Source organism: Callorhinchus milii, unplaced genomic scaffold (genome assembly GCF_018977255.1).
Source record: "Callorhinchus milii isolate IMCB2004 unplaced genomic scaffold, IMCB_Cmil_1.0 Scaffold1, whole genome shotgun sequence".
Lineage (NCBI taxonomy): Eukaryota > Metazoa > Chordata > Chondrichthyes > Chimaeriformes > Callorhinchidae > Callorhinchus > Callorhinchus milii.
Genome location: NW_024704742.1, coordinates 27,025,081 through 27,041,524, shown reverse-complemented (window position 1 = coordinate 27,041,524; position 16,444 = coordinate 27,025,081). Strand labels below are relative to the sequence as shown.

At 42.8% G+C, this 16,444-nt stretch overlaps 1 protein-coding gene across 1 annotated transcript in view; it reads right to left on the bottom strand.

Moving 5' to 3' along the window:
• LOC103181313 (protein Jade-1) overlaps nt 1-16,444 on the bottom strand; it is a 45,357-nt gene that overhangs the window by 18,993 nt on the left and 9,920 nt on the right. The window contains 3 exon segments of the mRNA XM_042338933.1: nt 3,695-3,906; nt 6,857-7,047; nt 13,951-14,108. Coding sequence (XP_042194867.1) covers nt 3,695-3,906; nt 6,857-7,047; nt 13,951-14,108 — 561 coding nt within the window.

Sequence of the window (16,444 nt, the reverse complement as noted above, 5' to 3'; positions counted from 1 at the left end):
GGGGCAGGGAGGTTAACAGGTCTTTCTGGAGATCCTGTAGGTTCGTATGATGTCTAGTTTTTTTTAGCTTCATAACTGGCAGACTGCCCCCCTCCTGAGGTGAATCTGGCTACAACCCACTCCCAGTGACCACCAGCACACATGCAATTGACAATCGCATAATATGCTCAAAAAGGCACCATTCATACACATAAAGACTGCTGGCGGCAGCAACCCCCCCTATTACCTCCGCCACCAAACAGCAGCAAAGACTGCAAACCCTGGAGCCTGTGATCCAGGACGTGAGAAATCCAGTGATTTGCCCTCATATTCCAAGTACGATTTCTCCAACAACGACAACAACAACAAGATTCCATTTATAAAGCGCCTTTCACGTCAGGAGGACGTCCCAAGGCGCTGCACAGTTGGGTCATGACCCGAGCAGGGGGGAAATGGTCAGGGTGAGGGGAGGGGAGGGAGCGAGGAGGGGGGAAATGGTCAGGGTGAGGGGAGGAAGGGAGGGAGCGAGGAGGGGGAAGAGAGTCAGAGGGGAGCTGAAGGCACCGTCAAAGAGAAAGGTTTTGAGACCGGCCTTGAAGGAGGAAAGGGAGGAGGCGGCGAAGGCACTGGGGGATAGAGTTCCAGAGCCTGGGGGCTGAGAGGCTGAAGGCCCGATCACCGATGGTAGGGCGGTTGGGGCGGGGGACGTGGAGTAGACCGGAGCCAGAGGAACGGAGGGTACGGGCAGGTAGGTAGGGGGATAGTAGGTTGGAGAGGTAGGAGGGAGCAAGGCCGTGATGGCCTTGTAGGTGAGGATGAGGATCTTGAAATCAAGACCATGTAAGGATCACAAACCACCATCATGGTCAAAAGCTCAATCTTAAGCTTCACCTGTTTTTTTTTCACCTTATGCAAAGTGAAGTATTTAAAGAGTCAAAGCTCAGTTGGCTTCAGGAGTAAATATATCACCAAAACTCAAGACATGGCGCAATTTATACTTCACCAGCGAGACAACTAAATCCACTGAGCACCAGCCTCCATGTTAGTTACATAACCTGCAGTACAGCATCTAAGTCAGTTATAGAAATCTGCACAATGCGTTGGATTCCTGCCAAGCAGTAATCCAATACATTGTGCAAACCAATTAAGGACTTTGCAAGCCTTACATGCTTGTCTGCACCATCTTTCGCAACAGCTACCACATTAGCAAGCAGTGTAACCTGCAGGTCATCCTCACTTTGTTGCTTTTAATCTCCTAGGTCTCTAATGCCTGCTTGCACATTGTGTTAATACTGTCGAATTCTTTCTGTGATGGTACAGGCATAAAACGAGATCGGTTTGCGTTTTCTCATCCTGTACCTCTGAGCACTATGCTCAAAAGAGAGAGGGAGGGAGGGCGGGGAAGCTGGTGTTACCACATTGTCTCTGATCTGGTAAATGATCACATTCTAGTAATAAACCAATGGATTATGCTTCTGCCGCTGCATATTTCCCTGCCCTTGGGTTGTTTCCAATCCTAATGATGTGTTTTGAATCCCTGATGGTCCAACCTGATCTACAGTGAGATTACAGAACAACACACTGAGGATGCAGCAATGAAACATTAGAGTACTTGTATAGACTTGTATCACATCAAGCGTGAATGGACATTTTGAAGTGATCAAAATAGATTATGAAATATTATTTTCGTATACCGTGTACCACACTTAAGCTCCCTGATTTAGTAAAAGCAAAAGCACCCTATGGTACAGGAAGTGGAAGGCTGCAGGTTCTAACCTTGGTCGGTGTTGAATTAGTTGGTATCAGTTGGGGCAATACAACAATACATTTGGCTTCAGCAGCTCTGGGTTAGTTGGGGGGAAACGAGCCAGGGCCCCTGATCGATAACCAGTGAGCCCCACAAAGGAAGATACACATGTGGTTTGAACAGTGATCAGGACTGCACTTGGCTGTGAGGCCCTGGTTAAGCAGTGTGTTAGCATGTCACACTAAACCAATCGTACTTGCAGAATGACTGTCGCCATTGGGACAGGGACCTAGTAGAAGGTACGAAGGAATCAAATACCATTGGAGAGGAGATTGGAAATTGGATGGAATAAAAATCAAAATATGTACCATAGACATACCCACTACAATCAGCATTAAATTTAAAATTAACATTTCTGTATCATGTATTTATGTGTATTTCATTGACTTATTTTTAAAAAGTCAAACATTTAATTTAAATTACTGAACTGTTTATTTTCATGGATTTTCATTGAATTATTACTGGATAAACTATCTGAGCTTTCAGAGGTATCCAATGCTCTATTAAAGCTCAGTGGGGTCTAAACACACTCTGGCGGCATCCTTGCTGTGTGGAAAATGTGAAGGAACAGCCCAAGCTCTGATCAGAGCTAAAATCTTGTAACTCTGCTGGACATACAGGCAGTAAGTATTGTTTAAGATACAGGCATATCCCCACCTTCTCCACCTTCAGCAACCTCACAGTGGTAATGTAGTCAGAGAGCTACTTCAACAGCAGTGGTAAATAAAAGCTTATAAGAGAACAATTCCTTCAAATACTACTTGGCCGCCCACACTCAAAATGATTCCGAAGTGCAGATTTGCTTCTTTCTAGTGTGAATATCGTTGGTTTATTGTTGAGATCTACTGCTCTTAACCACTTCAAAAGCAGCAAAGCCTTTTACTTTTATGCTTAGAAGCCTTGCATTTGATATAGCGCCTTATGACGTCACTTCAATGTGCTTGGCGTGATTTCAACGCAGCTCTGTGAAACCAAAGCAAAACAAGTCCCGCTTCTCGTTCTCGGTTTCAGATAAAAGTTTCGGGGAAAAAAAATCTTTATAGAACGAGTCTTGACTTGATTTTTTTTCCCAATGCAACGTATTGTGTCAGCCCAATGCAGCAGCACATTGTGGAGCTGTGGGGGGAACACGAATACAGATGTCCGTGATTTTCACACTTACACAATCCCAATTTTGGGCAAGTTGAGGGATGCAAACCACAACCTCGCACATGGGTGGCGGGGAGGTAATTAGAAACGGAGCTATTCAGACATCAGGTGAATTGGAACAACTTTACTTTCAATGATCATTCATTTCAACTTGCACTTATACAGCACCATTCAAGCACGGCAGCCTCTCGGAGCGCTTTACGGTGCCGGATCCTGACGCCAAGCCGGGGAGCAAGGGGGAGGTGACCGTAAGCATGGTCGAAGAGGAAGGTCTTCAGTCGTGATCTAAAAGAGGGGAAAGAGGGGGCAAGATAGAGGGAATGGGGGGAGAAAGAGTTCCAAAGCTTCGCATATGTGTGGAATACCACTGGAAGGGATTGTGAGATCTGGGACTTACATGGCTCTAATAACTTGACAGAAGTCAAATGAGAAGTCTCTCTCTTCAAATCCATCTCCCCCCACCCACCACCATCAATCACACCCAGTCAATCAGAGAATGACCATAGCTGGGGAGGAGGAGGGGGGGTGGGCGATGATAAAACCCATTTTCTAAAAAGAAACATAGTGCAAGTATAAACTGTAATACATCATATCACAAGCCGGCAGTTAACTAGATGTTACCTTGGTACGTAAAGCAATCCTCTCATGCTTAGCTTAACAAAAAAGGAGCATGGTGCTTCACAGTGATATGTCAAGGTGCTCATCTTTCACCTGAATAAATGAACTCGTTGAGTAAAATGGATGAATTCAGGAATATACCTGATGAACACATATGTTGCACTTGTCACAGAAAACCATCTCATTGCCATCCTCGCCATCTGGAGACTGGCAGACGTCGCACACCACATCTTCATCATATTCAATCCCCAGTCCTTCCTCGGTCTCAATGGCATGATTCATGTTGTCGTAACATCTTCGCTCCAACTCCTCCATGACCCTCTCCATGGTGAACTCATCTAATTCTGTTATCCCTGTTGGTTTTAATAAATAAAATCTTCTGTCAATAGTTGACCCGTCTTACGTTCATTCACGCTCGCGTGCAATTCGACACTTGCTAACCATACCCATCTTTGCATCTGAGGAAGCTGGTCATGATTCAGCCAAGGCTGCTAGTAGAGGGCCTGAAAATGAGTTACAAAGAGCTCACGACAACCAAAATGGCGAGCAGGTTTGCTTCAAGGTGAGACGTTAATGCAGTTGCAAAGTGCCAACTACACACATTCCCTCAACAGGGAGGGCCGATGTTCAGCAAGAGGATGACACTGAACTGCCACAACACACAACATGGGAGTGACTCATACATGATCAAGAGCGATCAGTGTTTCCGGGTCATTTTTTTAACAATCTAACCTGGAACTGACATTTCCTAAGCTTGAAGCATCATTAGTAATATGTTAATGCAGTGAATCACCTTAAACCGGACGCTGGTAAACCCCGGACGCCAGATAAATCAGACAACATGCCGAGCCCCGATTCATTTTTATTCTTACCTATTTTAAATATGCCGGTTAATCCGGACAAAATGCCGCACTCTGAGGGAGGAGGCACCACTGTCACTCCTCTGCTGGGCGGGAAGAGGTAGGGGAACTTCGGTTAACCTCAGACGCCGCTTAAACTGGACAGAACGGCCAGCAGAACCCAATGTGTCCAGCTTGAGCGGCTTCCACTGTTTTTGAACCTGCAGCCTGCAGGATTCCTCCGAGTCAAATACTATCGTGTCGGAATAATGCTCCCCTCCCACATCTCCCTCCATTTAATTAACAATTGAAAGGGTCTGAAAACTCAGTCTTGAAGCTGGCTGGATACCACTTTACAAGTGAAAGATGGGTTTTGACGCTCAAAATAGTTTGATTAATATTAATAATACTAACTTGCTTTGAGACGTGTGTTATTTTGAGTTCTACTCTGAAAGATTATACAGGTGGAACAGATTTCTTACACTATACACAACACTAGTACCACTATTTTGTTGCACCATATTGAACCAGATCCAGATGTGGGTTTAATTGTCAGTATTTTACATTGTGAGGTGCAAGATCCAATTAATAAAATATTATGTACAGCAGAGATGTCTAACTAATTGTCAGTCTCTTAGCCCAGGGTCGATTCTGCAGTGACATTCTGACTTAACTACAGTGAACTCCTGATAACTCGTCACTTCAATGGAAAAGGGCTCAGTGACAAGTTATCAGGAGTGGCGAGTTAGATATATATATATATATACTCCTGATAACTTGTATATATATACACACACACACATACACACACATATACATACACACACATATATTATATATAAATAAACACATAAATAAATGCAGCTGGGATATTGACAATATGATGACTTAAGTGGTAGTGACAAATTAATCCAGGGTTGAGTTATGAGGAGTTAACTGTAGTTCATGTCTCAAAGTCTTAAGCGTGAAAAACTTATATTTTAGTTCAAGCACTGAAAGAGATGTTGATTAATTAATAATAATAATACAGACGTCTCAAAGCGCTTCACACAATACATTGTAAAATCTGTGCAATATTTGGTTCGCCCACAAAAGACTAGATTTAGGAATTATTACCCCTGGAAAGCGAACCACCAATCGACTGACAACAAGGTAAATAAGCTTCTTTTTGTCATTTTTTTTTAACTTCTGATGCATAATTTTGCTCATCAAGACTGATGGCTGTCAGTTCTCAAGATGAAACACTTCTTCACCCCGGTATCCAAATATATCATTCAGTGATCCCAGGTCAGCTATACACACAGCCACCCTTCCCCATGCACTTTCTCAACAGTCACCGTGGCAGAACGACTGAGGAAATACTATTACCCTCCAAAAAGCTTCCAGCTACCAAATTGATCGGGGTAACACCAACCCTTCTGGATTCATCAGAAATCACTTTCCAAAGAATGCATCACCCCCCTGGTCAATAGAATAATACTAATAATCCTTGCAGTTGATACAGTGCCTTTTCTCAACATCAGGAGGATGTCTCAAAGCGCTTCACATATATACTCTTGAGTAAAGCTAATGTGTGTTTTACGGGCGATCTTTGCAGTCAATTTGTGCACAGGAGTGTCTCACAAATAGCGCATATTATACAAGTGCACACAAGCGCTCTGAGACGCCATCCGGTGTGGAGGGCGCTATATAAACCAAAGTTGTTGTTGTAAAATTTGCACAAGTCTGATCTGTATAAATTTGCCTAAGTTGTACATCTGCCCAAGCCCATTCAAGAGTTTATATTCCATGCAAGTTTGACATAACTCATACTTTGCACAAGTCATATTAAATGCATGGTCCCAACTGATACGACTTATGTGAGATTTACTGTATAATGAGCCACTCGCCTTCACGTATTATTCCATCACATATTATATTAAACACATATTATATTCACATATTAAACCATCACATATTGTTCCTGAGAGAAAGAGCAGGAACACAATCTTGACTTTCTCTAAATGGTGCCCTTCCCAATGCCGCTGACAGGAGCTGAAGAGCTGTGCTTCCGTCTTCTTTCCCTTCTTTGCCATCAGCAAAATGACTTTGAATCTCTCAGTCCCAAAAATGCATTGGCAGCACATAATTGCTCCTGATGCTCGACTAATTGGGAAATCTTACTCACCAAGTCTCTCAATCACAGCTGCTGTGCACTCCGCACTTTATGCCAACGTGGCGGTGCAATAATTAAAACAGCAAATTCCCAACCATAAAAACGTCACATCGGCAAGGCACGTTCAAAAAGGCACTCAAGATATTCATTCATCCATCCACCGAGGATAATGCCACATCACTCACTTGCTTACTCTGGATTTCAATTAAATCAACGGGACAAGACTCTCTCCTGCCTTCAAGCGAAGGAACTTTCCTAAAATCCAGCTAGTGGTGTGAGAATTCTCATTCACCTTCAGTGCAAACATACCCATTAGCTTCAATTCTTCGTTCAGCAGATCGAGCCAGGCTACGTCCATATCATCCAGGTCATAACGACACACGTTGTCTGCCAGAGTACGGATGTCTACGTATCCCAGCTCCGGAGGTTCCGATCCCGAAGAGTGGATATACTTCCTGGGTCTGACAAACACTACACCTTTGTCCGTCTCATCCATAAATCTACAAGGATAAAGAGACCCGAGAGCGTGAATGTGTGTACTATTCACAGCCGAGGTAATGATCACAGTCTCCTGCATTTAGCAATATAGGAATGCCCAGGACGAGGAAGGATCATTGCAGTGCATTGACTGGTACCATTTTCATATACCAACTCTCTTTATCTCCTGTACTTTGTTCTGGTCAACCAGGCGCCTGGCGCATGCGGAAACCTATCACCGTGCTTAAGAGTATCTAAACCAAGCTCAGATTTCCACGCATCCCACCAACGCATAGAAATTCCACAGATAAGATTGTTGGAATGGAATGTGCACTCTCTCCCTGGAGGGACGCATTCTGCTTACCTAATTTTCCGGAAAGTATTAGGCTCAGGTTGGCCAGAGCCAAGGCTTGGGGACCCCAGAGTGTTCGTTGGGATACTGCTGGAGTTTAACCAGCTAAAACCGTATAGCTTGCCATTGATATTGCCGTCTGGCAAGCTTTCCCACCACTTGTCCAGCTAGGATCACCCAACCCATTAGGGCTTTGGCTTATAGGGTTAACAGGAGTTGAGAGGAAGGATTCCCTGCCCCTAGTGACTGCAATCCTCATCAATTCCTACACCCTGAACAATGTTTTTCAATTCTCTCTTGAAACTGCAATAAATATAGTCCGAACACTAAACTATTCTCTCCTGTATTTTTGTTTGTAAAGGGCAAATGAAAGCAAAGCGTAAAAATGCCCAAATTGCTTTTCTTAGTACGTTAAATGAGTCCCAAACACATCACCAGTCCTGTAGCATTGTTTCTGTGACATGTTGAAATGTACGGTGCTATTTTAAATTCTGGAAACATCACCAAAGGCAATCGGGCCAAAAAAAAACACAACAGGAGCCAACATCTGGCTGATAAGTTGCTTTTGAAGTTTCCACTCTGGTGTTCATAATGATAAACTACAAGTGTCCCTGTGGGTGAGTGATGTTTGCCCTTTACTTTTTTCTGGCTTTCAAAAGAGATGGTGCTTAAATCAGTAGTTTACACAGAGTAATACACAGCCTGCTGTGCCTACAAAAAAATACGAGACAAGTTCCGGCTATTAAAAAATTCAGGGTCATCGCATTTATTAATACTGTAATAATAATCCAGGCTCCAAAAGGCTTTTAGAATTTAGCATTGTATGCCTTCCCCCTTCCCCCCCAACCCCGAGAAAATAAATACTGATCATGGCTGTTTGTGGGATACTGCTGTGTACAAATTGGCTGCAGTGTCCTCCCGAGAAAAACAGTCATACACCTTACAGAAATCTCTGTGAAGTGAGTCCTGTCTGCTCCACCATCGGCGATTGGGATTTAAGCCCATCTGCCCCTACTCACTGGAAGTCCATCCCGGAGTCCCTTCTCCTCACCCCTTTCCTCGCCTCCTTCAATGTCCGTTCTAAGACCTTCCTCTCTTGACCATGTCATCGGTCATCTCCCCCCCCAGCACTTCTCTGAATCCAACCCGTAAGTTCGGGTGAAAACATTTGAAAATCCAACAACGTAAGTTGTTTTCCCAATGCCAAAGGAGCTATATAAATGCAATTTGTTGTTAATGTTAGAGATGGATACATTGACATGTGGAGTCCTGTAGCTCAGTGGTTAGTGCACTCGCTTCACAAGCGAGAGATCTGGGTTTGATTCCCAGCAGGGCGAAATGTTGAGCAAGTTTCCTTACTCCACACACCTCGGTTTACCTAGCAGTAAGTAGGAACCCAGTTGTTAGTCGATTGGTGTATCGCTTTTCTGAGGATAATAATCCTTAGAAAAAAACAATAATAATTTGGTCACTCAATCCATGCCTCTCAGTTAGAAGGTTGTGGGTTTAAACCACATGACAGGACTGACTAAATCACATCATCTAAGCTAACACTCCAATGCAGTGCTGGGGTTGTGCTGCACTGTTGCAGGTACCGTCCTTCGGATGAGATGTTAAACCGAGGTCCCACCTGCCTGTTCAGGTGAATGTTAAAGATCCCATGGCACTATTCAAAAAGAGAAAGGAGTTTTTCCCGGTGTCCTGGCCAAAGATCCCCCAAAATAAAGTTGGTCACTTCAATCCACAACTGTTTGTGGGACACCGCTGTGCGCAAATGGCTGCCGCCCACAAATATACGGTCAATTCACTTTACAGTCTGTTCTGTGAAGCGCTTCGAGACGTATAGAAGACGTGAATAGCGTTATATCAAATGCAGGATTATTATTATTATTGTTATTATTAAAGAAATCCTGTGAGAAATTGGAATGGGAATCTATAAAAAAACATTTTCTGCTTGTGCCTGAAACTGTCCGATTCACTCCATTTCAGCTTCCTCCCCACCCACACACTGAGATGCCCTGATCAAAGTCACTAACAACATCATCTCAGCCTTGCATCCAGGACTCCCTCTGCCTCCTTAACAACAACAACAATCTGCATTTATGTAGCATCCCTCGTGGAGAGTAGCGTCCCAGAGCGCTTGACATTGGTGGAGCACGACACCGAGCCGAAGGGAGAGGGGAGGTGATGGGGAAGGAAGGGGTGGGGCAAGGATGGAGGGAGGGTGTCAGAGATTCTGGATTGGTTCTCTTCAATCTCTCTGTCACCTTTGACTCTGTTGATCTCTCAATCCTTCTGCACCCTCTTTCCTCCCTGTATTCACCTCTGAGACTGAGCGGCAAACGATGTGAGTTTGATTAGAACCAAAGATCCAATTCACCAAATCAGCACCGCAATTAATTTGAATACGTAACACACAGCTCTGGAGATTGGCCAATCGTTCAATCTTTTCATCTTACCTAAAAGAAGCAAGTCTGGATTGCCCGTCACCGGCCATTAGCCACTCCGCTGAGGTTTGATTTTTAAAAAAATATTAAAAATTTAACAATAAAAATGCTGGAATTGTCTGTGGATGATATCGTCAAGGGGAGCATATACATTAAACTCCTGATAATTCACTCCAAGCGAAAAGAGCTCAGTGACGAGTTATCCGGAGTAGCAAGTTAGACATAGGTCCTTCTGGGTCACAAGGGGACACTGTAACTGAGTTTTACTTCCCCCCCACCACCAGAATATTTTTACCTGCCACGTATGAATGCGTTCTGTTACAGTTTGGGATTTGGGTGGGATATCCCCAAAAATGTGCTATAAGAGGGTTCTTCAGTACTAATTATGGGCTACTATAATTAAACTGAATCAAATAATAATGATAATCTTTGAATTTAATATAGCGCCTTATCACGTCTTTGAAACGTCTCAAAGGGCTTCACAGGAAATCCTGTAAAGTGAATTGACTCCATATTTTGTGGGTAGAACTCAACAACGGTCTTGGACTGACTGACCCAAATTTTTTTTAAAAACAATTTGAAGGGATTATTGCCCCCGGAAAAGCAATCCGCCAATCAACTAACAACCGGGTTCCTCCTTACTGCTAGGTAAATAGAGGCGTCTGGAGTAACAAAACTTGCCTAAGGTTTCGCCCTGCCTGGGAATTGAACTCAGGTCCTCTCGTTTATGAGGCGAGTGCTCTAACCAATACACCACAGGACTCCATTATTGATCATGAAAAGGATTACATTCTATAATAATTATCCTCACATTTCATACCACCCCTATCATGTGAGAATATCTTGAAGCACTTCACAAACAACTGCTGCAAAGTGTAGTGACTGTGCATTCCACAAGCAAACACAGGAGCCACTTTGCACACAGCGACATCCCACAGACAACTGTTAAATGGATAACCAATTTAACGTCCAGGACACCAGGAGAAAACTCTTGTTTATGATGGGATCTTTAATGTCCACCTAAAAAGGCAGACGGCAACTTAAGAACATAACAACAGCAGGGATCTTAGAACAAGGAATATTTACAGAGCTATTATTAGGACTGTGATGTTGACACAGTATTTTAAAATAAAGAAAGCCAGGAAAGAGCACATTAAAAGAATATTTAATGGGGAATCAAAGCCAATGAAACATTTGAAGGTTTGAGAGAACAATTGACTACCAGAGATCACAATACCACATGTAGGTTGATATTGTGTTACTATCTTGAAAAGCATCTTTTTTTAAGATGTGTCAAAGCTCCAGAGAACTGATTTGAAAGCAGTAAGCGAACAAAGGACAATACATAGGGAAATGCTGGGAGAGTACATTTAAACAGAAATGGCATTCTTTCAGAAAGACACTGGAGAGGGCACGAATAAGGCGAGTGCAACAGAAACTGGAGATTAACAATGAATTAAGATTGTTAATTCTTTGTTAACTGTTCATCCAGCCCTTTGGGCCACTACACAAATGTAATTTTGTTGTTGTCGAATTCCAGTATTTTAAAAAAAAAATCGCTGAAATTGGGAGGTTAAAGCAAAACATTTTTTTAATGGCTTTTTCTTACACAAAACATTTTTTAAAAATGTTTCCTGTAAGAAGAATGATAATGTGCAGAAGTGAAGATGGGGAAAAGTTTATAATAGTAATACTTGCATTTGATGTAGGAGCATCTACACCAAGTCATAAATATGTCTCAAAGTGCTTCACAGAATATACTGTAAAGTGAATTCACTGTATACTTTGTGGACGAAACACGGCAGCCAATTGAATACAGCAGTGTCCCATAAACAGTCGTGGATTGAGTGACCATATTTTTTTTAAAAAAGGGATTATTACTCCAGGAAAAGCAATCTGCCAATCGACTAACAACCGGGTTCCTACTTACTGCTAGATAAACAGAGGCTTGTGGAGTAAGGAAACAGTTTTGCCCTATAGGAATTGAACCCAGGTGAAACTTGCCTACAATTTTCCTTGCCCGGGAATCAATCTCAGGTCCTCTCACTTGCGAGTCGAGTGCTCCAACCAATACGCAGCAGACTCCAAAGGAAGGATTAGAAAGTCAAGCAAGTTTTAGAAAGTCTTTATCCTGGGAACAATTTGGAGTCTATTATAAAGGAAGCAATTCAAGACAGCATAGGCTGTAAATCCAGAGAGGTACCAGCAACAGTGACAGCATCGGTAAGAATTCAAACCAACACTGCTTTATGAAAGTCAGGTGGTACTAATCAGATTTATTGGGTGTCTCAGCAGAGGGAGCAGAGTTAGTGGATTCAGGGAATACGATATCGTACATCTGCACTTTCAGACAGCATCTGGTAAGGTCCTGCACAAAAACTCGCAGCTAAAGTGGAAGTTAATTGGACCGAGGAGGAAGCTGTAAACTAGATCATTAAGTTGCTTGAAAGAGAGGGTGATTACTAATAGTAGAAATTCCAAAGAGAGCAGATGGGACCCAGAGCATCCCATGGGAATAGTTGGTGGGTCCACAATATTTACTAATTAACTCAATATCAGGGGAAGAATGGGGACAGTGAAAGGGGAGGGATTGTAAATTGACAATCAAATCCCTTGTGCTCCGCTCCAAGCATTTGCAGTCAGTAAGCCCTACTGTTGATAGCACCTCCGAGTGACTACAGGAGGTTCACTGATTGAGAAACTAGAGACCTGCCTATAAAATCCTAATAAAATTATGACACCTGCCATAAAAATCCTACCCTCCAGCTTGGAGGTTTCAACTCATCCTTACCTGGAATTTTCCTCCTGCTAGTTGTACTAAATATTGTCTGGAAATTGCTCCCTTGATGGCTAATGAAGATACTGTCCAACTTCTGATACAGCAATCCAAACCAGGAAGATCCCAGCCTATGTTGGTTTGTGCTGATTTAGCTGATCTCATCTAACACAACAATGGCCTCAAACTCACTCGAGTGGGTGGGGGGGAGAGTAAAACCAACAAAATGCTGAGGTTTCCAGTTCTGATTGCTCTCTAACTGACTTCCGTTGGAAAATGTGTGTGCGCACGGGCAATAATAACCTTTGCATTTGACATAACACCTTATCATGTCTTTGAGATGTCTCAAAACACTTCACAGAATATACTGTAAAGTGGATGGAATGTATATTTTGTGGGCAAAACGCGGCAGCAAATTGTGTACAGCAGTGTCCCACAAATAGCCATGGAGTGAGTGACCAATTTTATTTAGGGGGATTTTTGGCTAAGACACCAGGAGAAACTCTTTTCTCTTTTTGAATAGCGCCAGGGGATCTTTAACATCAACCTGAAGTGGCAGATGGGACTTCGGTTTAACATCTCATCCAAAGGATGGCACCTGCAACAATGCAGCACTGCATTGGAGTGTCATCTTTGATGATGTGATTTAGTCAGTCCTGACATGGGGCTTGAACCCACAACCTTCTGACTGAGAGGCAAGAGTGCTACCACTGTGCTAGGCTGACAAAAGGTAAAGACAAGATTAGGCATTGTTGAGAGCACCTGCCAATATTCTCTGCCTCAGTTTTTACATAAAGACTGGTCACTTGGGTGATGGAGACTTCCTGCGGCCCCTAGAGATATGAGCAACATGAACGAGTTTCTTCAGAAGAGGTGGTGAAATAATTAAAGACTTAAAAAAACCTGTAATTTTTATTATTTAAATTATTATTTTGAGAAAATCTGCACGTGCATCATTGAACGTTTGCATTTTTAATGCAGATGTGAGAGAAAAGGTCAGCATAATTAGTGGGATAATAACCAAAGTGATCTACAGAGTCTTGGCAACTGAACACAGGAAGTGTAACAGACAGAGGAGCAGGGGTTGGATTGCTAGCCAAATACTGAACACCCGGTTAGAATGAAAAGCAGTGGATCCTTAAGCAAATACACCAGCGAGCACCAATAGTTTAGGTTAACAGAGTTCAAGGTCACGGTGCGACACTCTGTAAAACCATTGGTAAGCGCTGTCCTTTGGAGTTATGTAATGCGTTGGCAGGTTACTGATGGAAAGGTAATACTGGGTTTAAATAACACAAGCTAAACCAACTGCAGTTCAAAAANCTGCAGTTAAAAAAAAACCACAACCGACCTGACTGATGCATGTGGGACAGACTCCGGACTGACTGGCACCTGAACTCCCTTCTCCCATTCCTGTCTCCACGAATCAGCCAGAATATAATAATCCTCTTCGTCCAGCTGATGCGCGTCATGCAGCTTCATTGCAGTTATGAGGTCCGTTCTGTACACCTATTAACCAGAGACAGGGATTTGAGCTGCTGGTTCAAAAAATATGGTCAAGCAGAAGAAAATATTATGCACTGAGAGGGAGATCTATCATGTGCCAAACGGCAACACTTGTGATCACGATGCATTTAATAATTATAATAATAATAATGATAATAATAATAATCCTTGCATTTGGTAGAGTGCCTTATCACGTCGTCAAATCGTCTCAAAACGCTCCACAGGATATCCTGTTAAGTGGATTGACTGTATTTTGTGGGCGAAATGCAGCAGCCAATTTATACACAGTAGTGTCCCACAAATATCCATGGAATTTACTTGGGGGATTGTTGGCCCCGACACCTGGAGAAACTCCCTCCTCTTTTTTGAATAGTGCCAATGGATCTTTAACGTCCACCTTGGCCTGATTTAATGTATCATCCTTCAATGCAGAGCTCCATACGAGGAGTGTAAATAAGCAGCTCGTCTGGAGGAGCGACTGTATGGATCAGGAGGAAGTGGCACACTTAGCACTGAGGAAAGTGCAAGAGACTGCTTACGGCAGAGCTACTAAAGAAACAAATTCACAGGTAAAAATAATAATCTTTGCATTTGATATAGCAGCTTATTACGTCATTGAGAAGTCTCAAAGCGCTTCATGGATATACTGTAAAGTGAATTGACTTGTGTATTTTGTGGTCGAAACGCAGCCACCACAGTAGTGTCCACAAACAGTCGTGGATTCAGTAACAGTTTCTTGTGCTAATTAACACAAAGAACGAGTTAAAGGGTACAACAGTGCTGCAACAGTATTAATCCCAGATGAGTCGCAAACAGTTACAGCAGTTAGATCAACAACAACTTGCATTTATACAGTGTCCTTCACGGGGGGTAGTGTCTCAGAATGGTCAATCAATTCACAGGCTCTCACTCACCACTGGATGCATTGTGCAAGGGCTCCCGTAATTCAAACAAGAGACCGATTTAATCCATTTACTTCTCTGACTGCACTATTTCATCTTTCATTCTGGCACAATAACATTAATATCATACAAACAATGCAAAACTACCTTTCAAAATATATCAATTTAGTAGGTAATAGGTAATATTCCTGCATTCCATACAGCAGTTATTTGAGGGAAAGCCAGTGAATATTGAATTTGTGCCATAGTAGCTGTGGAGCTTTGACCAAAGTGTGGAATAAATTGCACTCGTAACTGCTTTCATTAAATATTAAGCTTGCACAAGTGTAGCGGTGAGACCTTGCAATGTTGTAGCAGCGGAGATAGGCACTTTCATATCTCGAGGCTTTGTTGGCTCCATTTCTCTCCAGAACACTTTGCCTAACGTCTCGAAAATCTAACTTGTTAGGACTCAAAAGTTGGAAATTAGAGGGAAGTCCAGCCCAAACCAGTTTAATGACTTGCTATAGAGCTCTCTTTGCAATGAAGAAGATGGTGAAAATGTGGAATGCACTACCCCAGAATGCTATCTGACGTGAAAGCCACTTTACCAAAAAAGCAAAGATTATCTGGTTGTAAAAGGGGGGCAGGTATTTGGGAGATAAAGGATTTGAAGGGGAATTTGGGGAAAACGTGAGAAGATGGGATTAAAAGATCTGTCTATCATCTAATAAAACGGCATAGCAGGTCTGACTGGCTGAATGGCCACTTCCTATTCCAATGTTCCATCTTATATTTCCATCTTCCTGACTCAACCTCTCCAAACTCTTTAAAAGTACTACTTCGTTAAATTACTGCCAACATGCGAGTCACCACTAACAGAAGACCCAGATACCCCTTTTTTGTGTTATTTCCAAAGACTTATACCAGAGGGAGAATTTGTTTTAAGAAAACGTTGAAATAAATATGTCAACATTTGCTGACGCAGAGATCTATAGATGGGAGCACAAATGTGTCCCAGGCTCTATATCTTCAGCCAAGGTGTGGTCCAACCTTTTGTTTGCTGAGGGCCGAATGTGTTATTTGTGAAATGTCTGTGGGCTGCAGAAGCAGTATTTTTGTGTTTGTTTCCCTTCCAGAAGTAAAATGTAACATTGATGGGTTATGTAGGAAACGGGTGGGCCAGATGAAATGGAGTGGGTGGTGGTGGGAGGTCACTTGAAATCGTCCTGTGGGCTGCCAGTTGGACCACTGTCTTAAGCTATTGAGAGGCCATCCCATTATGTATTTCTCTTGCATCTCATCCTGTCAAAATGCCTAAAAGTTAATGAATGCCTTGCTTCACAGGTAGCTACCGTCAAGTGTAATGACTGGTTCTGTAGGCTCAGGCAGCAGCTGTTTTGTAGACAACAAACTCTCACAGACAGCCACCAAGTGAACAACTAATTAATCAGGAGG